This window comes from Rhagoletis pomonella, unplaced genomic scaffold, assembly GCF_013731165.1.
Source record: "Rhagoletis pomonella isolate Grant_MI unplaced genomic scaffold, Rhpom_1.0 Rhpom_scaffold_00005, whole genome shotgun sequence".
Lineage (NCBI taxonomy): Eukaryota > Metazoa > Arthropoda > Insecta > Diptera > Tephritidae > Rhagoletis > Rhagoletis pomonella.
In genome coordinates, this window is record NW_023458559.1 from 23,646,933 (window position 1) to 23,672,945 (window position 26,013).

At 34.4% G+C, this 26,013-nt stretch overlaps 1 protein-coding gene and 1 long non-coding RNA gene across 2 annotated transcripts; one reads left to right on the forward strand and one right to left on the reverse strand.

The window, feature by feature from the left end:
* Positions 1–1,523: 1,523 nt before the first annotated feature.
* Positions 1,524–4,378, reverse strand: LOC118738773. The gene is made up of 5 exons (XM_036469741.1): positions 4,322–4,378; positions 2,303–2,378; positions 1,984–2,049; positions 1,823–1,855; positions 1,524–1,762 (listed from the first exon to the last, which is right to left on the reverse strand). Exons 2-5 carry the CDS (start codon positions 2,358–2,360, stop codon positions 1,533–1,535), a joined length of 387 nt encoding a protein of 128 aa, XP_036325634.1. The 5' UTR covers positions 2,361–2,378; positions 4,322–4,378; the 3' UTR covers positions 1,524–1,532.
* An 824-nt stretch (positions 4,379–5,202) lies between these two features.
* LOC118738775 lies at positions 5,203–6,799 on the forward strand. The gene is made up of 5 exons (XR_004992952.1): positions 5,203–5,327; positions 5,395–5,459; positions 5,517–5,691; positions 5,753–6,092; positions 6,641–6,799. It is a non-coding gene; the product is annotated as an uncharacterized LOC118738775 (long non-coding RNA).
* The last annotated feature ends 19,214 nt before the right edge of the window (positions 6,800–26,013 follow it).

Consider the following 26,013-nt stretch of genomic DNA (forward strand, 5'->3'; position numbering starts at 1 on the left):
CTACGCCACTGTTCAAGATAAAAATGTACATTGTACAGCATCCTTGACCGGTAGGCGAGGACACGCGGCACACATGGCGTATGAGTGATGTGGTAAAATGCAAAGTGGGAATACGAAAGTTGTGGGGGTTTTTTTTTGAGCGCCGAGGTTAATAGTAAACATACACTTGTGGTCAGCTGATCAAGTTAAGTGACATTTTGACCAGTTTTTTTTTTATTTTTCTTTTCTTACGTAATCCCTGTAATTTTTTTATAAAAGTCTGCCACAACCCTGCAGGGAAAAATACTAGTTGTGAACTCGAATAATACCAGTTCGCTTTTCAGCTCAACCAGTTCGTGTTCTATCTTTTTTCCATGGTAGCAACTGGTATTTTTAACACGGCGATGTCCTACGAAATTTCAATTGTCCGGCTATGCACCTGCATATACCAGTTAAAATACCAGTTCGTACTAGTAAAACAAAATAGTAGTCCAATAGAATCCGAAAAAAATAAGTTTGAGACCAGTTAAAATATAAATAAAAACATCCAAATTAACGTTTTAAAATATTTTATTTCATATAAAAATTGTATACAAAACTAGCTTTTTATTAAAATTTAGCGTTTGAATTAAAATGCTTAATCAAAGAAATGCAGTTTTATTTGGCAGCTCTATTCCTTCGGAAACCAACAAAACGAATAAAATAAATAGATATTGCTATAAAAATAAAAAATAAAATTCATTAGATACATACATGGTATCTTAAACAAGTGCTAATATATACTAGGAGTAAAAGAGTAAATAAAATTCTTATATAACGATTTGGTTAGTTAAATTAATATAAATTCATTTAAAATGAAGCACATTTCAGTCATATTTGTAAGTTTCTTAGCCTCTAAGTACATCTGTACATACATATATCTAAATTAAAGGTGAAAACAATTTTAACGTAATTATACATGATTTCTTTGGAAAAAATAAAAACAAAATGGAAACATCCAAACCAAAAAAATAAATATTACATACATTACGTACATAAGTTTGAAAAAACTTTTCAATTTCTTTTGTAAGCTTCTTGCAGGCACAGTAGTTGGTAGGTATTCAAAAATGAATTTAAATTTGCACTATTGGTAAATATATTCTAATTAAAACTAACACAAATTCTCAAAAAAAAATCAATAAAAAATAAAATTTTGGGTATTCATTAAAAAAAAAAATAAAGCCAGTTAAACATCGTGATTTTTATTTGATGAACCCGGTTGCTGCGAAGATTTTTCCGCGAGAGCCCTTTTTTGGAAAAACCTCTTCTTGTTCAACTGGAGTGCTTTTCTTAGTTGCGTTTCTGGTTCATCGGCGCTGGTAAAGCTTATTATAGATTCTGAAACAAAATACATTAATTAAAATATGTACATTTATTATTATGTATAAGTTCATTACCCAAAAAACCCGCATAGAAATTTGTATGTTCTTTGAGGCTCTTTTTCCGTATTTCAGGTTTTTGCTGAGTGAGTGTTGAAGCAGAGTTCTTATTACAGAAATCTGTCGAAAATAAACTTAATACATTGCATTCCGTAATTTTTCGTGATCGAAGACAATACCCACCAACATGGAACGGGTTTCCGGTACCACTTTTTCATTAATCTTAATTAAGTCTTCTGTAGAGGTCAGAGGAAAACAAGATTTAATCGACCCTGCCGTAGAATCTTGCCGAACCAATTTTTCTGTAACTACTTTTTGCTCTGCCAGCGCCGACATTACCGAAGAATTTTGGGCAGTCATGGTTGCTAAAAACAATACAGCTTAAGAATAAAATAAATTCCTTTTAAATATGAGAAATATCTTACATATGATCTCGTTCTTCAAGTTTTCCACCGTTTCTGAAAAAAAAAACAGTTCATAAGCATGATAGGTCAATTTATGATTTATTGTAGATATTTGGTGATGCAGTCGGAATTTTGTAAGCATAACAAAAATAATAAAACACGAAGCATAAAAAATAGTTTACCTTGCAAACTCGTCAACTTCACCTCCAAAGCACAACATCCCGCACATTCTTTAATTGCTTCCTTATCTAGAAAAAATAATTTATTTGTACTGTTTTATATTTAGTGTAGATGCTAGTGCTGCAAAACCATCGATAGTGGCACCATCGATAGTGGCACCATCGATAAGATCGATGGTTTATTAAGGTGAAACGTTCAATGGAAAAGGAAATATTATTTTATTTACACATATTATATTAAATGAATTTAATGATAATATCGATGGTTCCATCGTTGGTTTTGCGGCACTAGGGCATACATATTTTGTCTTTTACAACTTACTACGAGGAGGCATATTTTCGTTATTTTGAAAGCGTACTCGCTTGATATCTTTCGGCATCTCGGACGTTAATATTTGCTTTAAAAATTATTTACAATATATATTGTTGAGTTAAGAACAGCCATGTAACAATGGTGGCAAGAGTATACTATCAGTATGAGGAAGACCCATCAATTTACTTTCAATATTCTCAATAGGGTAATAATTTTCAATAGAAGTTGGTGAACTGTCTGCCATGCATATCCCTAATATCATTGAGTCAACGGGTTCCAAAAAAACACTTTTTAAATTCAAAAATTCTTTGCCTATTACATATTTTTTGTCTTCTGAAAATCCTTGTATTTCTATGGGTGTAAAAGGTTTGATAAGACAAAAACTATCTGGGTTTTTCGTAGTGAGAATATTATCTTTAAAATAAAAACATAAACCCTTATTTTTTAATGATTTGAACCCTCTAGGCTTATCGTTTGCTATAAAATTTTCCTGACTGACTCTACCTACAATTTTTTGAAGTATATGACTTGGTTTTTTAACATATTTCTTTAAAATTTGCAAATATTTTTCAAAATCATATGCCGAAAAACTTGGTAAGGGACCTATTGATTTTACGTTCTCAGTCAGGTGTAATAGCTGATGTACGTTATATGTTACACTGCTGTCTCCAAAAATGTTTGAAAAATTTTGAACAAAGCAAGCATACCTTTTGAAAGGGATAAATTTTTAGCATATGTTTTGGGGCAAAAGAGCATCCTACAGGCGCAATGTAATAGTAAAAACTCATTATATTGGTCATCATGAATATTGCCTTTTAAAACAAGAACACCTGTATATAAAAGCAATTGACGAAATTCATTCGCTTTCCAATTAAAGATTTCATCTAGGGACCTGGGTTTCCTCACAAATTCTTTCGTTATAAAGGGTACTAAAGATTGTAACATTTCAGAAATTTTGTTTTTCTTGGTTTTCTCCACTTTAGAATTTACTTTATCTTGCAGTAATCTTAACAAAAATTTGCGCATTATTCCTAAATCCCGCAAATGCATGCCATCTATAGCTATTTGGCTTATCATTTTTACACCTACGTTTTCTAAAGGCGTCATCGAATTTCTGAATATCTGAATATGATGCGTTGGATATTTTCTGTTCAAAAAATCGTCGTCAGTTAGTAACTCCCCTGGTTCTGAACTATATACTAGCACATTATTAACTTTTCTTCCAGTTTGTGTACATTTGCCGCAACCATGAGAAGAGACATGGCTGGGTGTACCACAAACAAAAGCTTTTGCAGGAGCGTCGCAAACTAAGGATCTTATCTGAACTTTCAATAATTTTCCACCCAAATCAACACCATTTTTCAAAATTTCTTCCATTTCTACAACAAAAGAATTCAAAAACCCAGATATGCTATTTGGCTTTTTATTTCCCAAATAAATGACTACGGGGAAAACGGAAACTTCTGTGAAATCTACTATTCTTACCAAAATTGGCCACAATTGAGCACGAGAGCTTTTGTATAATGGTAAGCCATCAATATTGATGTCGATAAAAATGATATCAACTCCTTCAATTATGTGTGCAATTTTTTGCAACTGTGGCCGTAAGCCAATATGGTCCCGCAGATATGGATTCAATATTTGCTCTATGGCTTTTTTTGGCAAAAAGCGTTTCTGGACATCTTGGAACATCCAAATTTTGTTCTTGCAAAAGAGAAAGTAAGTCCTCAAATGACTTACGTGGCGGTCTATATTTAACGTACCAATCTAAAAGTTTCCTTCTAAAAGAGGGTTCCGTATCTGTATCCGGATTGAAATTAATAACATCTTCAAACTCTGAAGAAAAAGGAGGAGAACCTATGACGCCACTTGAACATGCGCCATTTTGTTCTAGTGGAATTGAAGACTGCAAAATCTCAGAAATTCTATTGGCATTGTTTAAACTATTACAATATACCTCCCTTTGCTTTTTTTTAAGTCTTCTCATATTCCTCTTTCTACTCATTTTTGTTAAAACCTTTAACTCACAATTTTTTAAAACTTTGAAGGAAACTTTGACCACACCGTATTACGCGTCAGTATTCTTTGTAATAGACAAAATTTAGTTATGTGATTATGTTCGTCTAGTGCAATACAATCGAATCGCTTATAGTTTTATCGAAAACATTTTGAACGAACAAATGGCCTATTCGCGTTTTCAATCGATTATTGGTTATATTATAGTATCAGGTAAACGATTAATCGCGAAAAGTTCACAATTATCGGTTTGTTTGGCCTTGCTTACTTTTCAAATTTGTACCCTTTTCTTTTATCAATACAAATTTTGTCCCCCTTTTATGACATTATGTTGATGTTCCCCAGCGCCCTATGAAAAGGTTGAACGAAATGAAAGTTCCAAATTGAAAACCCATTATTCCATCAACTCCTTAACAAATTGTTTTATTAATTTAATATAATTGTACAACTTTTATTATAACGAAAAAAAAGTTACTTAGAATTATTACAAACGATCAATCAATATCTCCTGGGAAACGTCCACAATTACGCTTAAACAAGGGTAGACAATGTTGCACTTTTGTCGGATCAGAGTGCAACTTGTTAAGAAAAAAATTAACAACCTAGAGAAAATGCTGAGAAAACCACGCAAATAAGAAAACACTATTAATGTAAACGTTCAATGTGTAAACTAAAAAAAGGGTTATAGCTTTCAAACACACCTACACATATACATACTTTCCAACTTTTTAAATTATCATATATAAAGTTCACCTCAAACGATGTGTGAAGATTATATATATCAAACATTCCCTCCATTTACTTTCCATTAATTGTCAAAGGAAATAAGGAAACGGAAAAGATTTGCTAAATCGATATTTTAAATCTTCGTAATCGACTATACCTTCAGGATGTTGATAATCGATCATCGCTTGTGATTGTTGACAACTGTCAGCTGGTGAATTTCGACAAATACAAGTTTGCAATTTGCATCTGATTTTGTTTCTGTGCAATAGTTTGCACTTGGCGCTAATACTTTGTAAGTATAATTTTTTGCTATATTGATATGGAATAATATTAACTTTATTAGGCTGTTGTATTTTCAGAAAAATGGTTGCGTGCATCGTCGTCAAATGGAACGTGATTCGAGCCACTCAAATTATTGGTGTAGGTCAGTGTGTTCAATTTTTATTAATTTAGGATTTAACTTTACCCTCTTGCTTTATAGGTCACTTTAAGAATTAAACAGTGTCAATGCAATTTATCAATATTAGTACTCATCGCCTTGCATGAATTCTATAAAAGCAGTCTTCTTCATTGAGTAGACCTACATGTCAAATTCTTGTGAGGATGTTGGGATTTTTGGTTCGTCCGAAGCATTTCCTATTATGTACTAAGTGACGGTAATCAATTTAGCTTTCATTGAATGATACCAATGATGGCATTTATCCTTTTTCATTCTAGGTACACAATTTGAAGCAGCCAATCATTGCATTTGTAGGCATGCATTATAGGGATGTTCAGGATCTTGTGCATATGCTCTTTCATTTGCATATTTGTTGCATTTGTAAATTCACCACAATAAAATGCACACAGTTGCCACGGCAGCAAGCATAAAATTTGCAAATGCAATTCCTACTGCAAATCTAAGACAATTTCGCTAACATCCTGAAGAGCCCTTATATGTTTTATGCACATGGATATACGAAGACGTAAGCAGGCCTGTTGCAGGCAGTGATATTATATTTAATATCAGTGTAAGTGGTTTTGTCTTCTTCCAATAGCGGTGGTGCTGGTGCATGAGGTTAATATGATTGCAAATAGAAAAACGCTGTTCAGTGCAGGAAATATTAGTTGTGTTTTTTTACAAATTATCCAGTAACTTGCCAGCAACTCTCCAGTAACTAAATTTCTAAGAATTCGCTCTCAGATAAAAAATTTACAAAAAAGTACGTGAACGCTTTTCCAGTAATAATTTGCAAGTTTCATGAACAGCTGATAAATTGTTGTTTATTCGCAGCATATTCCTAATAAAACAATATGTTTTAAATTTAAATATGTTTATTTTGTGAATTTCCATAATAAAATGCCACAAACAGTTTCCTTATTAGTTTAAATTTCATCCAGCAACATGCGATCAGCTGTTTTTCGTACTGGCAAATTCTTACAAGTAAAAATTTATCCAGTAAAAACTTACAACTTCAGCTGTAATTTTTCGCTCTCTCAATTTCCCCTACTTTGCAAGTTTTTGCGTACGAAAACGCCAAAACATGAAAATTCGTAAAAACTTTTACTGGATTTTACTGGAAATGAGTAAAAAAACGCAACTATTATTTGATTTGTTTTTTCTAGGTGGCGATTGCACAATTTTACAACCAACAGTATAGAGACAACAAAATCGAACCATATAGTGTATGTGATGGCAGCATGCAGAGAATAAAATTGCTTCGAGTGCTTGCATTGCATTGTTACATAAGTGTATGGAAATAAATCATACGTTAACAGTGTGAAGCAGTTATTTCTATTGGGCATGCACGTTTTAATACTTAAACTCAGCTAATGTAAAAGTTTCTCTTACCTTACTGGGACTTATGCAAAAAAAGTAAGCTCAGACTCAACTTTTGCATTGACGGAGTGAGTTTAAGCTTAAGAAATTATACTGAAAATCGAGTCGGACCCTAAGCTCGCTTTTTATGCATGAGGGCCACTGACTTATGGGGAGAAACTAAATACTACAGTGAATAAATTCTTTGCAAATATTTACTAATTTTTTGCCTTTTATTTCATAGACTCGGATATAGTGTTTTTCATTGCTGATTAATTGGTGCGTCCATAGACATCCTAAACGTTCTTATCTAATGAAAATCTAATAATTTCCAGACAAATTGATCATTTTACTACTGGTATAATTCTAGTCAATGACGAACTAGTATCACTTCCTCTTTTAAATACCAGTATATGAACTAGAATGTTTCCATACTAGTTTGGCACTTCCCTGCAGGGATTCCGTAACCAGCACCACTTAAATCCACATTTCAAACTTCGTACAAAAATTATAAAAACTCAACAAACTTTAAGAATTACACTCACAAAATTTAAACTTTTTATTAAAAAGTTTTAGGTATGCAATTGTGGAGGATACTTTCTATGGAAGAAAATGCACAACACCGTCAGCCAAAAAAATTATTAAAACTCCTCATAAAATTTATTGGGCTATAAAAATGCCAACCTTAAATTTGTCTAAAAACTTTATTAAAAGGTTTCAAATGTGTAATTGTTAAAGGTTGTTGAATTTTTATAATTTTTGTACGAAGTTTTAAATGTGGATTTATGTGGTGCTGGTTATGTATTGTGCGAGACTTAAAAATTATATGTATAAAAGTAAAAAAAAGGAAAAATTGCCAAAACTAATCAAAATGTCACTTAACTTAATCAGCTAACCACAAGGATGCATACATACTAGGGTGAGCGCTATTTCCCAAGTGGAACGGTGGCAAAACAACAAAAACTATAATGTCCACCATGAACGCCACTTTAATCTTGAATAACTTTCGGAGGAATGAATTTAAAGAAAAATGATATGTCATATTTTTTTCAGAGAAAATGAATTAAAGGCAAAATTTCCGAAAAATCCCATGTTATTTAAGTGGGAAATGTAACATGATTTCGGCATTATTTAATTTCAAAGAGAGAGAGCATAAAATGTACCAACTGGCGAAATAACGGACACCCTAATGTGGAGTGTCTGAATTTCGTGCTTGTGAGTTTTCCAATAAATTTGAGAGACTGAATATTTAATAGGAAAAAACTCATATAACCATAATAGTTCCCGTTCTCAGTAGGTTTTGTTTCGAATGCAGCTTTTCCCGTCGAAGCGTCTGTTTAAAAATTAAAAATTATTTTACTGAGAACGCTATGTGCAGTTAATGTTATTTCACTTTAAAATCTAACGGAACTTGTGATTAAGATACTTAAACTGTATCAGTGTTCAGATACAATAATTTACGGCTTACACTGAGAAAAAGGATTAGTTTCGACAACTAAAGATATTTAGTTCCCGAGTTTTGACAATATTTGGGAACTGTTACCAAGGATTAGGAACTATTACCATAGGTTGGTAATTATAACTAAATATATTAAAGCTTGTAATATTCAAGAGGTTGTACCAAATCGTTGATTTAGTTGAAGGGTTTGGTAAATACTAATAAATATTTCTTTGAATTCCGTTCAACTTAACGTATGGTTTATAAAAGGATGTAAAAGCGTAACCAGACGGCAGCGTTGATCCGGATCAACTCGGGAATTAACTGCAGTTGATCCGGATTAAGTCCGAGTTAGTCCGGATCAATGCTGCCGTCTGTTTGAGCTTTTATTGAGCTCTGCTAATGCAGATAAGCTTTCTTTCAACACATGGTTTAGTCATAGTTACCAAATCTTAGTTGAGACAACCACGATTTGGTTTGAGAGCGGAACATATTCATGCTTGTGAGCCACCCTTAAAGAATGCTGAGCGCTCTCTGAGCACATACGAAGAGCACCAGCTGAGCAATGCACACAGTCCCACTTATTGAATCATTTGAATGGGCTAGTATGCCGACCATTGCATAAAAACTAGTGTTGGGCAGTATCGATACCAAAAATACTCAGAACTCGATTCTCAAAGGATCGAATTTGAGTACCCTAAAGAACTTAGTACTCACAAAATAACTCGAATGTACTCAAAAAGGGAACCCGAAAGTACTCAGAACTTAAAATAACTCGAAAGTAGTCAGAAATTAAAAGAACTCGAAAGTACTCAGTGCTCAAAAATCTCTGTTCTAATAAACGCTTTTATACATGCGCTAGGTAGAGGAAGACAAGTGTGTGCTTTGACATGCCCAGACTTGTTTGTCTCAGCTTCAGTTTTTCTATCGCCGCGAGGTGTTTCGGTGCGCGCATAGTTATTTTAAAATATAAAGTTTGATGCCAACCGGGGTTTCTCAGTGGATATATAATTCATGTTAATTATAGTTTGAAAGTGTCTGCTTTGCCAAGGAAAAGGCAAAGCAATATACTTAAACCAGCACTTCCAGCAGATATTGACCCGGGTTTTCGCACGACTGTTCCTGTTTCATCGTTTCTTTTTAGGAAATTCTTACCACCATATACATATATGTATTATTTACACTAGTAACTATTTATATAAATATGTATGTATTTTTTATGCTTAATATATGGAAATAAAAGAGGAAAGTAAACACAACAACCATCGAGTAAATTTTTATGTGTGTCAAACTGAAACTTTTTTTTAATAATAAACAGTTAGCTGATTCAAGTCTACATCAAGTTCACAAAATTAATTGAAAACTTGTATCAACCAAAGCATTGTTTATATTTGCTCAGCAATGATTTTATTCAACTAACAATATTGTCCAATCAAGGAAGTCGTTTTGTTATTAACAAGTATACATTTGGCCCAAACAGAAGTCTCAAGTAAATTGCAGACTTTCGTGAACTAGATATTTATTTAGCCACTAGCTGTACCCTGCCACGCTTTGCTGTGGCATATTCCTGTTACATGGACGATAAGTTAATATCGAAACAAAGCATACGTTTCATATGAGTTTGATTTTGTAATAAGTAATTGTGTGCACACATCATATCAAGGATATTTGGGGTGCACGCAACATCTGAGAAGCAATCCGCATCTCAATCTAAACCATACTTTTCCAAAGGTTGACCTTGAGCATTATTGAGTCCTGGAAGTCTGGTGAAAGAGCAGACCAGCACAAGCAACGACTGCTGTCAATACTACTATTATTTAGTTGAAAGACATCCTTGTTCTTCGCAGCAAGAATAGCTAGTTCACTAAGCCAGTTCCTATATCTAAATTTCTTAATAAAAAAAAATTTTTTCGATCAGTTCTCCTAGTGTTAGTCGAGAAACTACAGACAATAGTTGCGTTCCCTAACTCGCAAGAAGTTGCAAGAGTTTACAGGATTTTACCGGAAAATGTTCCCGTACTTGATTCTCTGGTAAATTAAAATGTGAGAGTAAAATCGGCCCTCTCTTTGTCAGAAGTTGCAATATTTTCCACGAAGAGTTTTTGCTGGTGCAATCTTTTAAAGTGTCAAACCATCAGCTTTTCAAATGATTTAAATTTCAATAAGCAAAAACAAAAGTGCATCCGCATTTTCACCTTATTAATATATCCTAGTGAAGAAATTTCTAGTTTTGTAAGTATTTTTGTTAATTTGGTGGTATATTTGAGCAAAATTTAGACGATCGCCAAAAGATAAAAAACTGTTATGTAAACAAAAAATGGTGCCCACGGTGTATTTGACAGTTTTACCAGTCTTTACCCGAATAGCGTTCCCGTACTTTTTGGTTTTTCTTTCTTTCTTTGAGAGCAATTTTGCTTTTTGACAGTTTTACGGGTTTTATCCAGAAAAGTATAGGAACGAAACCAATGTTTGCCCAAAATCTCCTGCGAGCAATATCAATGCATTCCTGAATAGTTGAACGTTTCCACGCAAATCTCGCAACAATCGATGAAGAACTTCGAGCGATTTTTTATGTGCCATGGTGGACTCATCCCAAACAATGAGTTAAAATTTTTGCAATACTTTTTCCATACGGGATGTTCTGGAAATATTGCACGTGGGAGTTTCGATGATTTATATGTTCAATGGCAGCTCAGGAGTTGAATTAGCAATGCTTCCAATGTAGCAGCAATTCCAGACGAAGTTATAGCTAAGATAATGTAATATTTTGATTGAACCGTTCCCAGAATCCATCTAATAAGGAATTTTTCCTAGTTCCTCCTGATGCATCCAAAAAGAAGATCCCGCAAATTTGTAATTTATCATTTGTCTCTTCTTATTTGGAGCTGTAACCGCATACGCGAGTTTGGCCGAGTTCGACAAAGCACGCCAGTTGTTTCTCTCTGTGCCAACTGACGCCAATTGGAAATGCTACGTGAAGCCAAGTCCTTTTCCACTTAGTCTTTCCACTGGTCTCTCTCTTTTTCTGCTACCATCAGCGGATTGCGAGTTGAATACTTTCAGACCTGGAACATCAGTTCCTATTCGAACGACATGGCCAAGCCAGCTGAGCCGCTCTATTTTCATTTGCTGCACTATGTACATTTTGTTGTAAAGCTGATACAACTCATCGTTCCATAATCTACGGTACTCCCCGTCGCCAACGCGTAGAGGCCAATAAATCTTCCACGAGATCTTTCTCTCGAATACCCCAGAGCCGCCTCATCGAATGTTATCATTGTCTAAGCTTCTGCGCCATATAACAGCTCGGTCATGATGAGTGACTTGTAGAGTGTGGTTTTTCTCCGTAGAGAGAGGATTTTACTCCCGAATTGCCTACTCAGTCTAAAGAAGCACATGTTGGTAAGGGTGATTCTGCGATGGATTTCCATGCTGATATTTATATCGGTGATAATGCGTTCCCTAGTAAACGAAATTCTCCACTTTCCCATTATTTTATGACAGGAGATACTACTTCGTCTTGTCCTCGCTTGCCACCAGGTCCATTAGCCTTGCTTCCTTATCCAGCTTGGAAAAGGCAGAATAGACTTCGCGATTTCTATTACCGATGATGTCGATGTCATCGGCACACGCCAGAAATAACACTCTCTTTTAAAAAATGTTCCTGTATGGTTCCGCAGTTCCGCAGCTCTTATTATCTTAACATTTGCAGCATGCGATCGTGAATGCCCTTCTGCTTTCGCTTTAATTTGGGATTCTTTGACCGGGAATAGGAGTTCACAATAAATAGTAGTGATAGTCATAATCATAATAATATTTTCTCATGTTATTCAAAATTTCTTTACTCGCACGTACGTAGTAGGCTAAGGCGACCCCAAACGAAATTGTTTACGATTAAAAGGTAACTGATTTATATTGCTAGGGAATGGTGCCAACAATTTTAAGTTTTCATTAGGTATTTTTTCATGGGATAGTTTTTTGTTTTCGTTACTCTTTTATCATTTTGTTATTTGTATCAGTAGTTTTTAACCGACTTCAAAAAAGGAGAAGGTTATCAATTCGTCGGAATAGTTTTATTTTGTGTATGTTACCGCATAACTTTGGACCACGTCACCGATTCCCAGATGATCCCATACTAATTTGGTTTAGATCTGATCATTGGATCATGAAAAAATTACCGGTATTATTTAATTTATATATGAGAATTTAAGTCGGTTGTGTTTTGTGCTTACAAATGACTTGTTTATTAATTTTTTACATTAAATAATTTGTGTACCAGCTCTTCGTTGATAATATGATCACTTGGTTTGATAAGATGTTGTAAATTCTATATTTATTTAAACTGTTCAGATTTTGGATAAGTGGAAATATTTAAAAAATGTCTCTAGTAAAGCTTTCCCAAACACTCTTGGTTTGGAACCAGTTATGTAATATTTAATTTAATTTCAATAATTTCAGTCTTTCCTTTTAAGAAGGTAATAATCCTATTAAAAATATTTCCAAATCAAGATTTTTCATATACCTTTCGTTTGGCACCCATATTTTACCTCAAATGTATTTTCGATTGCATTTCTTCTTAAAACCCTTTAGTTTGATACCCACATTGCAATATTTCATTTATTTAATCAATCCAAGACAGGTGGACCGTCAAGCTTAAAATATACATATGTATGCAGACATGTACACATGTATTTATTAGAAACTGTTATAAACTTTTCCCGCCAAATTAACTATCTTTTAACTTCCCCTCCTAACAGTTTTACTGCTTTGAGGTTGAACTCAATTCTATTGAAAAGAGCGCGGATACTTATTTTCCCCTATTCAACCAGGAACGACCGTCAGCCGCCGCCTATCGCCCGTATCCGCTTTACATTTTTACATATCCATACATAAATAATGTTAATAAAACATATTTGACAAAGGACTAATTTTTCGTTGGTTTATTTATTTTATCGCTTTATACTGGTGTAACATACTAAGCTATCGAGTTTATATTTTCAAAAAGGTGGCAACTCTCCTCAAAAATATTTCCAACAGTCATCTACCTTAAACCTCTTTAATTTAATACCTTTATTTTAATAGGGTCATTTATTTTATCAATTATGCAAACAGAGTTAAATTTTCAAACCGGTGGCAACCCTCCTCAAATATATTTTCGGCTGTAAACTTCCTAGGAATCTAAAGCTTGTTACTGACATTGCAATATTTCATTTATTTAGTCAATTTAACAGAGTTAAAATTTTCAAATAGGTGGCAGACATATTCAAAAATATTTCCTACAGTCATCTTTCTAAAACCTCTTTAATTTGGTACCTATATTGTAATATACCATTTGTTTTATCAATTAAATTTAGTTAGATTTTCAACCAGGTGGTAACCCTCCTCAAACATATTTTCTGCTGTAAGCCTTTTTAAAACTCTTTAGTTTCGACACCCACATGGCAATACTTCATTTATTTTATCTATTTAATTGAAAAAAAATTTTCAAATAGGTTGCAACCCTTCAACAGTTATCTTTCTGAAACCTATTTAATTTGACACCTATATAATAAGTTATTTATTTTATCAATTAAATTGAGTTAAATTTTCAAACAGATAACAACCCTCCTCAAACATATTTTCGACTGTAAGCCTTCTTAAAAATCTAAAGTTTGATACCCAAATTACCGCATTTCATTTATTTTATCAAAATAACTGAGTTTAAATTTTGAAAGATGTGGCAACTCTACTCAAACATTTTTCCAGCAGTTATCTTTTTTAAACCTCTTAAATTTAAAATCTATATTGTCATATGTCATTTAGTTTATCAATTAAATTACGCTAAATTTTTAAACAGGTGGCAACACTCCCTTAAAATATTTTCGAATGTAAGCCTTCTTAAAAGTCTTTAGTTTGATAACCACATAGCAATATTTCATTTACTTTGTCAATTTAACTGAGTTAAAATTTTAAAATTGGTGGCAACCCTTCTCAAAAATATTTCCAACAGTTATCTTTCTTAAATCTCTTTGAATTGATATCCATATTGTAATATTTAATTTATTTTGTCGATGTACTTTAGTTAAATTTTCAAACAGGTGGCAACCCTCAAAAAACATACTTTCGGCTGTAAGCCTTCTTAAAATTCTTTAGTTTGACACCCACTCGGCAATATTTCATTTATTTTATCATTTTGACTGAGTTAAAATTTTCAAATAGGTGGCAACCCTCATCAACAATATTTCCAGCAGTTATCTTTCATAAACCTCTTTAATTTGGTACCAACATTGTAATGATTTATTTATTTTATCAATATAATTGGGTTTAAAAATTTGCAAATATGTAGCAACCCTCAAATTTTTTGCGATATCATTGGTTCTGGTATTACACCGAACAATACAAAAGAAAAAATATTCAAATCGGTTCAGCCGTTCTCGAGTTTTGACGACCGTGACATACGAACACAACATTTTTATTAATATAGATATCCAACTATGCCACTTGGTCACTATAACCATATCTAGGTAATTATAACTAAACCTTTTTCTGGGTGTACTCTTTAAGGCTAAGTATACACGATAGAGAAAAAACGCGAGACTTAGACAAAAAGCTCGCTAGAGACGTGTAAATACTCAATAGAGCTCTACGAGAGACTCACCTATACAGTCTACGTGAGAGTTATTTAGCGAGACTTTTTCGCCATGTACACAGTCCATCGCAACTAGATCGAAAACTTTACGACAACTCTACGCTCTATTTTGCAAGCTAAATAGAGTTTTGGCTCTACAGAGACGTATGGTAAAGTCTTGACAATGAAATTCATCACAGTTTGTTAAATTTTGAAATGGCTAAGACATTAAATCGCTTATTCGGTACAAGCACACCATTTTAAGTACATTTAGAACGTAGCCAAATAATTTTTTTATAGGAATTTCAATAGGCAATACAGTCTCCCTCCTTAGAAGGGGCCACAAGCATTGGTTAAAATATAAGGGGTATTATCCATATTGAACGGGGGGGAAGCTTTATTTCACTTTTAAACAGGATATAATACCAAATCTGAGTTTTGCTTTATTTCCAACAAAATTTTCATTCCTAGTGCGAAAAAGTGTTTCAAGGCGTCAGCGAATAGGTGAATGGTGGCTCTGACATACATACCTACACACAACAAACTTTTGACAGCAACACGAGATAGAAAATTAACTCTAGGCGAGAGGTAGTAATTGTCTACCGTGTACACAGCTTGTGGAGCTCGTGGTAGAGAAAAGTGGAGATTTCTCTATTTTGACTCTAGCTAGAGTGAATATATCCTAGAGTTGCTCTACCGTGTAAACTTAATTCAGAAAGGATTTTTAGTTCAGTAAAACTCTCGCAAAATTTATCTACCATGTGGATTTTACTTAAAAGTATAAAAAATTCATTATTTATAATTTTTATTTATTTGATCATAGTTCTCATGCATATATTTGCAACTTGTTGGGAATGGCGCCCACCCTACTAGGCAGGCAAAAGAAAATGTTAGTATTTACTAGTATTCGGTTTTTTTGTTGTCGGAAAGAGTTTCACCTGAGTTTAGAAGCTGAGTAGCGTTTCAAGTTCTTAGAAATTACTTTGCCAATTTGTCCTCATCTAATTCACGCTTCCTACAATGCACATGCAATGCACTCAAATACCTCCTTAACAAAGTTAACTTAAAGGCAAAAACTTTAGACTGAAAGGATGAATGTTGCTTGAAATAAAAATGATACTTTATACCATTTACTACAGAAAAACTTCTGTAAAAGGGTACCCAACTTTTTTTTTCTGGAATTCTTTTAAAGTATTTCTGTACATATATATACTAAATAAATAGATCAGTCAAACGAAGTAATAACTTTATATATTAATATATTTTTAGGCCGTTCATCTTTCACTGAATAAACTTATGCACCTACTGTTGTGTGAAGGGTATAAATAGATTTCGTTTGGGGGAGATGTGCGAGAGAAAACATGCAAAACTTGTCATGAACTTAGCCCGAGGCTGCCTGCCATGCTAGTTAGTTGACTGTTCGGCAGGTAACTTTGTTCTGATGTTCTTTTTGCTGATGGAGAAAATTCACTTAGGAAAATATGTCGGGTAGAAAACACTTTGACACCTGTCGTTGATATGGAGGTTAGAAGTGAAAATAAAAATTATTAGAACAGTTCTAACAACGAATGGTGGTTATGTTAGAGTCAAATACTACATTATTCGAATCATGCCCATCATACAACCACACATGCATTGTAAAATAAGCAAGCACTTTCATGACTGTATCTACATAGTAGTTAATGCTGTTAGGTGGGTTGAAGTAAGTGTTGACAAAAACATAAGTAGACAATAAGTATTAACTATACAAAGTAAACTTTACATAACACTAGCCCAGGGTTTACACCAGTCAGCCACTGGGCGGCAGATTTTTCACACATTTTGTATGCATAAAAATTCTAAGCCCAAAATGCACTTGTTTATTCTTCGAGCCTTTCATCGACTATTCTTACAATGAGTCCTTTCTAACACCGAAATATATTGTGGCTGTGGTGACTTTCCTCAAAGTGACAAAAAACCCGACTCAGATCATTGTTTTGAGGGATTTGTGTATGCATTTTATTTAAATCAGTGATGATCATCGCGAGTTTTTTTTTCTGTGAGCTCCCTAGGCTCAAGTTTTGGGAGCGACGGGTTTATATAAACAAAAGCTCTCTCTAATTGCCGCTGGTTTTAGTGTACATAGAAACCTTAACGTAGAAAAGCTTCAACAACAACATAACGCCAACAGAGTATCCTACGCAGTAAGGAATCTACATATAGTATATTAATACGCTAACATAAATAAACAAGTTTTTTTTCTAATAGCGGTCGCTCTCTGCGGGCAATGGCAAATCGTCCCGTTTCTGCCTTAACCACGTATCTACAATTTTTGGGAAAACTAATATTACCACTTATAACAGCTGTATAAGCTTCACACTATTTGAAAATAGAACAAAGACTTAATGAGGGTGTTCACTAGAAATATTAAGTAAAAAATGCGTTTATTGTATCCTAGGCGAGGAAATTATCAATTTTTTCTTACACTCTCTAAAATACCTCTATTGCAGATACGAGGTTAAGGCAGAAACGGGACGAAATATCCGAGTATATTTCTGCATTAAAACCAGCTTCTCATACAAATACAATCGCCGTACGGACTCGGTGTGAAACTGTAGGTCCCTTCCCTTTGTGTGAAAACATCAGGCGCACTCCACAAATCGGAGGAGAAGCTCGGCCAAACTCTAACATATTGTGTAAGCGCTAATCTGTTATGAATATTAATAAAGATACAACTGGTGCTGAATAAATAAATGATAACGATTAAGACACCAAAGTGAATACGAAGTTGAAATAAAGACGAAAATGAAAACAATGAGGAATAGTACAAAGAATTAGTATAACTGAATGGGTAAAGAAGTTTATTGAATTCTTTCATAAAAAATCGTGTTATCGAAAGTAATCAAGTTACCGAATTTTACCGAATCATTGAAGTTCATAGTAACCGAAATTTATCTAGTTATCATGTTTATGGAGTTATCGCAACGTATCGAATTATTCAAATTGATAAATTTTTATTGAGTTGTTGAAATTTACAGCCACAGAAAATTATTTTCGAAAAATATGGAGCTTTCAAAATTAACCGAGTTGTCGAAATTTATACAGGTATGCAAAGTTTATCGAGCTACCGTTTTTTGTCGGGATATATACATTTTTGAGCTATCGAAATTTATCAGTTATCGAAATTCATCGAACTTAGTCGAGTTATAGAATTTTGTTGAGGTATTGGATTTTAGTGTTTTTGAAATCCGTTGAATTATTGATATGTATGAAATTATCGACAAACTGGAATCTATCGGTTCAATTCCAAGCCCTGCCAAAGGCCTTCAAAGATATTCAAAGTCGTAGTCACGTTTTAGTTCCATAGCATGAGATTTTCTAGTAAGTAATTTTGTACATTATATGTAAAACGACGTGATAAGTTAGAAAACCTCTTCGAGGGGTTTAAAAAACTGGTATACGGTTGAGTTTTGACAGTAACTGTTACTCCTAGTACCAAGGCGCATGCATACAAGGTGGTGGCAATTGCATATAAGTAAAAGTCCCGTGTATTTTGTTATTGCTTTATGGTACATCATGATGTAAAAACGAAAGGGAATGGGAGATAATTTTCGTCATTTCATTTTGTTGACATCCTAAAGTTGCGTAATTTCATCTTGGATGGCATTCTCCTGTACTAGTGTAGAGACAAAAATATCCAATCAGCTGTTCAATCATTGTATTGGTGCGCCTTGCTAGTACATTTTATGCTCCTAGCACCTCTTGAGTAATAAAACTTCAGACCGGTTTTATTCGGGATAGAGAGTGATAATAAAGATGGAAAATACGTGTTCAGTGTTGCCAGATTTTTTTTGTAGCACATCCCCAGCTATCCCCAAAAAATCCCCATTTGTCTTCTAAATCCCCATTTAAATCCCCTTAAGTATGAAATAAAAAAATATGTATTCTTATTTCTGTTAGTTCATTTAATAACAGTTTTGAATACTATTCGGTTACAAATTTTCACAGATTTATATATGTGACCATTAGGTGATTTATGTATTGCGGTTTCTTATTTCTTACAGTTTTTGGAGACTATTTAATAACATACCTTTGCTGTCTGTAAATTCATCAAATTAGTATGTCTTTTTTTGTGCGGTGCCACTCTTAAAATTTCTTTTTACACTAAATAAAGAATCGACAATGTTGGCGCAAGGAAATCAAAAACAAATGTAGTTCATTCGGGGAATGCCAATCACAGCGGTCCTTTTACAATTTGGTGTAATGAAGTGAGAGAAAATTGTTTGTTCAGCGAAAGCCAATCAAAGCAGACATTTGCGCAGAATAATGCTTTTACAAAGAAAATCTTTGTTTGATAAATTTTTAAGGGCAGGCAGAAAAATACATGTATTTTAATTTCAATATGAATATTTTAAATCAAACAAAAATCTCCATCAAATCCCCAAACGAAAAAATCTATCCCCAAATGGTTTCAGAAATCCCCAAAATGGGGCGAAATCTCCACATCTGGCACCACTGTACGTGTTTTTGTCTTTGGTCTTTAGAATTTTTGGAGGAACCTACTGCCTTATGCCGCCTCTGAATAATGAATGAATTTTTTAGATAATTTTTCTGACATAATATCACCAGAGGGCCTAATTTTGCTTGGCGAATGCTTTTGAAAATAAGCATTTCTTTAATTTGGGTGTGGCGTGGGCCTGCGTTTAACCTCGAGTGATAGAGCCCACTACAGCGGCGATTGAATTCAATTATAGTCAGTAGAGAATTTTTCTTTCCTTGCACACAAGTTCAGAGGGCTTGACGTGTGAGAAGTGAGCGTCTACTAGCGAAGCTAATGAAATATTTCTGTATTTAAACCATTTCCTTCCTTCTTTTCTGTTTTTGGCACTTTTACTAGATTTTCTACTAGCCGTTATTTACACATTTCCTTTGTCGGGAATTATACAGTTTCTCAAGTAGACTGCACTGAAATTTCTTTGGCCCAGCTTCCAATTTTCTCCCACTTGAAATACGTATGGCTTACTATTTATACATACATACCTACATATTTACATGTTTACAAAAATAAATGCATACATGCAACTTCACACATGCATATGCTAAAACAACATGCAGGTGTGCATTGCTACTCGAATAAAAATCAGCACTAAAGTGGCTTTTCACCAATTCGCTTGCCTAACCCGCTTTGCGTTTTTCTTTCTGCCCACTGCACTGACTCTCAAGTTTTGCCAAGATTTATTGCATTTTTTACCTTGGCGTTATCAGGTCAACAGGTACAGCAGCATCGACAGCTGTGGTAGAGGCACTAGGCCGCAGACATAGCCCACCGGGCGGTCATGAGTGCCCAACATCCATTGGCCTCAAATCCACTTTCAATTTGACAGCCATCGGAAGCAGCTTGCTAAATTTGTGTTTGTGTGAGATCTTGCGCATATATTTCGTAATTGCTTGTGTGTCCTTCATGATTGTAGACAGCAGCGGTGCGTGCATGTATATGTGGGGGTGTGAACTGCTACAGCGGCGAGCCCATTGACAGGTTGACTTTTAAAGCGCAGCGCAAATATTTGCTAGTGCATTTGGTTATTTTCAAACACTTGTGGGTCATATAAACATACTCAATATAATAATGTTTATCTGTTTAACCAACACACATACTTTACGAGTAGGTATGCATGTATGCTTTTGTGAAGGCTTGGTCAATTTGCTGTTGAGTTTGTGGCTGTAAAACAAATAAAATGTACTATGTGTACAAAAATTGGCGGAATAACTTTGATAGATTGGGCTTGAGGTATCCGTTTTGAAACTTCAGGGATGTACGGCGGTCAATGTAGACAAAATGGAACGTGACTGCCGTTTGTATACTTAGTTCCAGACATGAAATTGCGAGAACAGCTTGGGTGAACACCATTATGCAGTCGTGTACACCGGTCCGACGGAAGATTCTTCCCTTTGCACGCTTTGAACACTTACAACTTATGAGAGTATTCTTCAGTGTGCAGTCTCCCCTCGAATTATTAGATATAAAAAATCTTGTTTTTGGTCCGTTCTTTTTTTCTGGCAGATAATTGTGAAAACAAATATTTTTAAAGCAATCTTTCTAAATATGAACGTAATGTGGAATCGTATTTCTCGTCTCAAAATCTATAATATAAGTATAATAAAAAATAAATATTTTTTTTAATATATCCGTTGGATTTTGCATGTATTTTTCGAAGAACTCTAATTTTGACCCTTTTTTTTGAAGGTGAAGAAGTGATTGTGGCTCAATGGCAATATTTTTGCTTGAAATGCAATTACATTAGCTTTCAAAACCATTTTGTTTCATATGAAAATATTGCCTCTGTCGAAAGCGGTACGATTAATTGGCATGAAGTGTTAAAAAAGCACACTGTGTGTGGTCGAGTTAGCTCGAATATCTTATTTTTCAGTCGAGAAATGTAATTTTGAAATTTTAAAATTACTACGGTGCATTTTTCTCAAAAACATATCGTCGTTTAAAGTACAAAACCGCGTATCAACAAAAAGCAAAGCCGCGTATCAAGACAATGCAAAACCGCGTATTTGAGGTTGCATAAATTATTTTCTAGAAAGTAAAAACACTCATATGTCAAAATAGTTTTCTTTTTATAAAGCAATCGCATGTGTGGCTAGTATATTTCAGAATGAATGGATAAGGATTGAGCCAAGAGCTTGTGTGAGCAGATCCAATTTTTGGCAGCAAATGTTAGTTACGCGGTTTTGCAGAATGACGATACGTGGTTTTGTACTTTAAACGACGATATGATTGAAAACACATGATTTATAAAAATATAATTCATTTAAGAACAATATATAATATAATAAAATAAAATGTCTTTCATGCTTGGGCGTACAAAATTTTTGATTCCTATTTCCACCATTTATATCGACAAAAAAGTTTGGCGCTCTTGTTATCAAGATGATCACTGAGTTCAACAAATCAAGTATTACTTTGCCCACCCTACAGTATTCAAACGGAATTGGTAGGTAGGTAGGTAGAGGCGCTTTGATACCACGACTAAGGGTTTTCACTCCACCTTGCTAAACTATTTTGAATCCTTGACGAAACTCGTCAGGCATCGCGGGTTTAAATATCCCAATTTATCATGGTCACTAAAGAAAGGAGACCCCAGAAATCGCAATCTGCTTCCTCCTCCTCATAAGTCTGGGCAACTTCTGCAGCATCTGCAAGGCATCCCGAGCCATTCTGCATGTTTACCTATAAATCAGTGACCCGTTGGAGCATCAATTGCGTGAGATATATCCTCCCACTTTAGAGAGTTTACACTTCGTGACCTTTTTCGGTCCCACCTAGGCCAAGTTTGCCAAGTAATTCCACAGGTCGTAGTTTGCATCTTTCTCTCGCTCGCGCGAAGATAGATGTATTCATTTAAAAGCAGAAAGAATCTCCTTGGTCCAGCCCTACCGGGTGGAGTATAGTAGTTTTTCTGCCCATTCCTCTCTGCTTGGGATTTTCATGAGGAAGTTTCTATCCGGAACCAGAGTTTCAACACAACAGTCTGTACAGCCCAGAAGAAAGCTATATTTTTACAGAATGCAGGAGGGACCCAGCATTCCCGATTCCCACTGCCTTTTCTCACTTAACCGGAGTGCAGCAAGATATGTTTTATGCTGACCACCTAGATCTAGTGGCATAAGATCCAAAAAGACATTTAAAGCATCATTTGACGTTGTTCGGATTGCTCCGCTAATGCAGATCATACTAATCCTCTGTACTTTTCTGAGTAGATTAAGATTTGAGGCCTTGCTCAAGGACGGCCACCATAGTACAATTCCATAAATTCCGGGCTCGACCCCCTATTCTTCCAATTGCCCTTTTGCACGAATATAAGGCCACAGACGCCTTCTCATAACGCTGGACTATGTTCTCCTTCCAGTTTTTTTTTTGTCGATAATGACCCCTAAGAATTGGTCTTTATTCTCAAAGCTTAACAGTTGCCCGTTTAGCTCAGGCGAAGTCAGTAGCGGTGTTTTGTATCTTCTCGTAAATAAAACCATCTTAATACATCACGAAGTGCCCTCTGCATCAATTCGCACAGAGTTTGTGGGAACTTTCCCCTATACGCGATGGCTACGTCATCCGCATAAGCAACAACCTTGGCGCTTCCCCATTTCGTCTCTCGCAAGACAGAGTTCCGAATCAGCGGCGAGAGCACGCCATCCTGTGGTGTGCCCCTTGTCACATATCTTGAATCCGAGTTCTCACCGACGCTTGCCGTGATCACCCTGCACAAGAGCATTTGCCTTAAAAAATCCACCAGAGAATTGTCTACATATAGCTCCCTCAAGAACCGTATTAAGGCCTCTGAACTTATATTGTTAAAAGCTGCCTCAATTTCTAGAAAGGCTACAAGTCTATAGTCTTTGTAACTGAAGGATTTTTCAATAAAACTGACCGTGCGCGGTCTCCGTGGACTTGCCCTTCATATAGGCATATTGGTTATTAGACAGTAGTCGACTATCGATGGTGTAAGATAGGTGATTACTAACTATCCTTTATAGGGCTTTAAGCACAAACGAAGAGAGGCTAATAGGTCTGAGATCCTTTGGATTTGTGTGGAATATACCATTATGAAAAAATCTTCAGATTTTCGTAATTTGACTTCACGGATGTAGATCAGTAATTAAGTGTCGGTATTATCTAGGACTGTTCCAGTATTCCCAATTTAAATTAATCAACAACAAATACCTTTATTTTTTTTAATGATGAATCGCAGGTCGAATGTCTCCAATAAGTAGTTCCACTTTTTATTTCTTAATTTTAACAGTAACTATCCAAGTATCCAGTGCCCAAGTGGCTCAAAGTCTTCGTCTTTTCGCCCATGTTCAAAATACCATATAATGTCAAGTCCTGTATTCACATGTTATGTGCCGATTACTATATCGGTAACAATATCGATAACTGTATCCACAAATATACCGATAACGATATCGGTAAATAGATAAATATATCGACAACAAGATGGATTAATTAATCAAAAGTAACATCCATAAGAAAATCGATAAAAAATATCGATAACAAAACGATAAAAATATCGGTTAAAAAATCCATAAAAAAATCGATAGTAAAATCGATAACAAAATCGATTATTTTATCGATAACAGTACCGATAAATATGTTCATAAATATGTTCAAGGCAATAACGATAAACTTGATTATAAATATATCAATAATATCGATTATTTTATATCGATAAGAATATTACTAAACACAACGTTTATTAAAATCCCGTTGAGAGGGCAATGAGAAGGTAAACTTTTTCGGTAGAAATGAAAACACCATCAATCTTTTTCCCTCTATCGGTATCCTCATGCTCATCATTTTCTTAATATTTGCCTTTTTATGTTTTTTATTTAGGTTATTTTCTTCAACAACACATTCCCCGTCAACTTTGCCCTTATATAAGTAAAGTATTTTAAATTTACCTTGATTTTAATTTTTTCCTTTATCTTTACGCATCTTTCTTTTCTTATTTTTAACTTTACCTTTATCCTTTTCTTCACATGCATATGTACGCACTTACCTTTACTTTCATTCTTGTTTTTGTTAAATTAATATATTTAGGGCCGTTTTCTCATCTAACCTTTAGTTTACCGGCCACTTTATCGTCTCGATATACGAGTTTTCGTTTTCTCATCAGCGCACTAATTTCTCGAATCGATAAACTGTTGCTCACCCGATGCAACCTTTAAAATTTGTACCCAACTTTAAATTTTGGTTTGGTTTTGGTTCATGAGTCAGATATATTAGATATTTCAACCAAGGTTTTGGTTTTTGCTAACAGTTGCTCCTGCTCTATATTTGCTTATGTTGCGTTGCCAACCTTTGAAATTTTATGACGAATGTAGTGAAGTTTCACTCTACGGAATAACAAATTTATTTTTACCCGTAAGATAAGAAAACGAAAACACTTTAAAGTGAGGAACAATTTATCTGCCCTGATAGTAAAGGCAACTTTACTGCTTACATTAGAAAACGCCCTTAGTGTTCGCCCAGCGGTTGAAATTTAACCTTTTCAATTAAGCTAAGCTTAAGGTGGGCTTAGCTGAGCCGAGTTGTGTTTAGTTGAGTTAATTGAAGTTAATTGAGGTGAAATGAGTTGAACAATATAACAGAATATAAAATAAGAAAACATAACATATCATAGCACCACATAGCACAACACAAGACAACATAACAAAACGTAGCATAACATAAGATAAAATGTCATAACATAACATTAAAGAAAATGACGTAACATGATATAACACAACATAATATAACACAACATAATATAACATAACATAATATGACATAGCATAACTTGACATAATATAACATAACATAAAATAACATAACATATCATTAAAAAACATAACATAGAATAACATAACACAAAATAACATAACATAACATGACATAACAATATAGCAAAACATAACATTACATTACATAACCTAACATAACATAACATAATATAACATAATACAACATAACATAACATACATAACATAACTCAACATAACATTTTCTTTTTCCTTTGGTCTTCAACACGCTACCCGCGTGTTCAGAAAATATATATTATTTATAATGGAGTTTTTTACAATGTTTTTAAAAGATATGAAGCTGTTGAAACATGTACAGAAATCATCAGAATACTGCTTATAACATTTCTTTGAAATTGTTGAACAAAAGTAATGTGGCCTGCTAATTGATACAGGCAATTGTGATAATACCGTTATTAGCTCTAGTCGTGTTGTACCTAAATGAACAAATTTATGTGTTAAACCCCCTTAAAGTGCTGATAATAAGTTTTACGAATTTCTTAAATGACTCAGTGAGTTGTTTGTGAGCGCTGATCCCAACCATGTTGAATGTTGAGATTTGATGATGTTCGCAATGTGACTCCGCAATGTGACTCCATGTTTCTCCCGCATATCGTGGGCAGTCGTGTAGTAGGTGATCCAAGGTTTGTGATGTTTTACCATCCCATGGACAGCAATCTTGGTCTGTTGTTTTAAATCGTTTCAGGTACTCTTTCTGATAGCCATGCCCTGTTAGAATCGGAGTCAACTCGAAGGAAATTCCAAAGGCGTCCGAATAAATTTTTGCCTCACTCGGATATTTGAAGAAATTT

What these genes read in the sequence shown, in the direction of transcription:
- LOC118738773 (XM_036469741.1), bottom strand. Translation starts at nt 2,360, where the DNA reads ATGCCGAAAGATATCAAGCGAGTACGCTTTCAAAATAACGAAAATATG. An exon ending in GAAGTTGACGAGTTTGCAAG is followed by an intron (nt 1,856 to 1,983) that starts GTAAACTATTTT and finishes TTTTTTTTTCAG; the next exon opens with AAACGGTGGAAAACTTGAAG. An exon ending in CTTGAAGAACGAGATCATAT is followed by an intron (nt 1,763 to 1,822) that starts GTAAGATATTTC and finishes TATTGTTTTTAG; the next exon opens with CAACCATGACTGCCCAAAAT.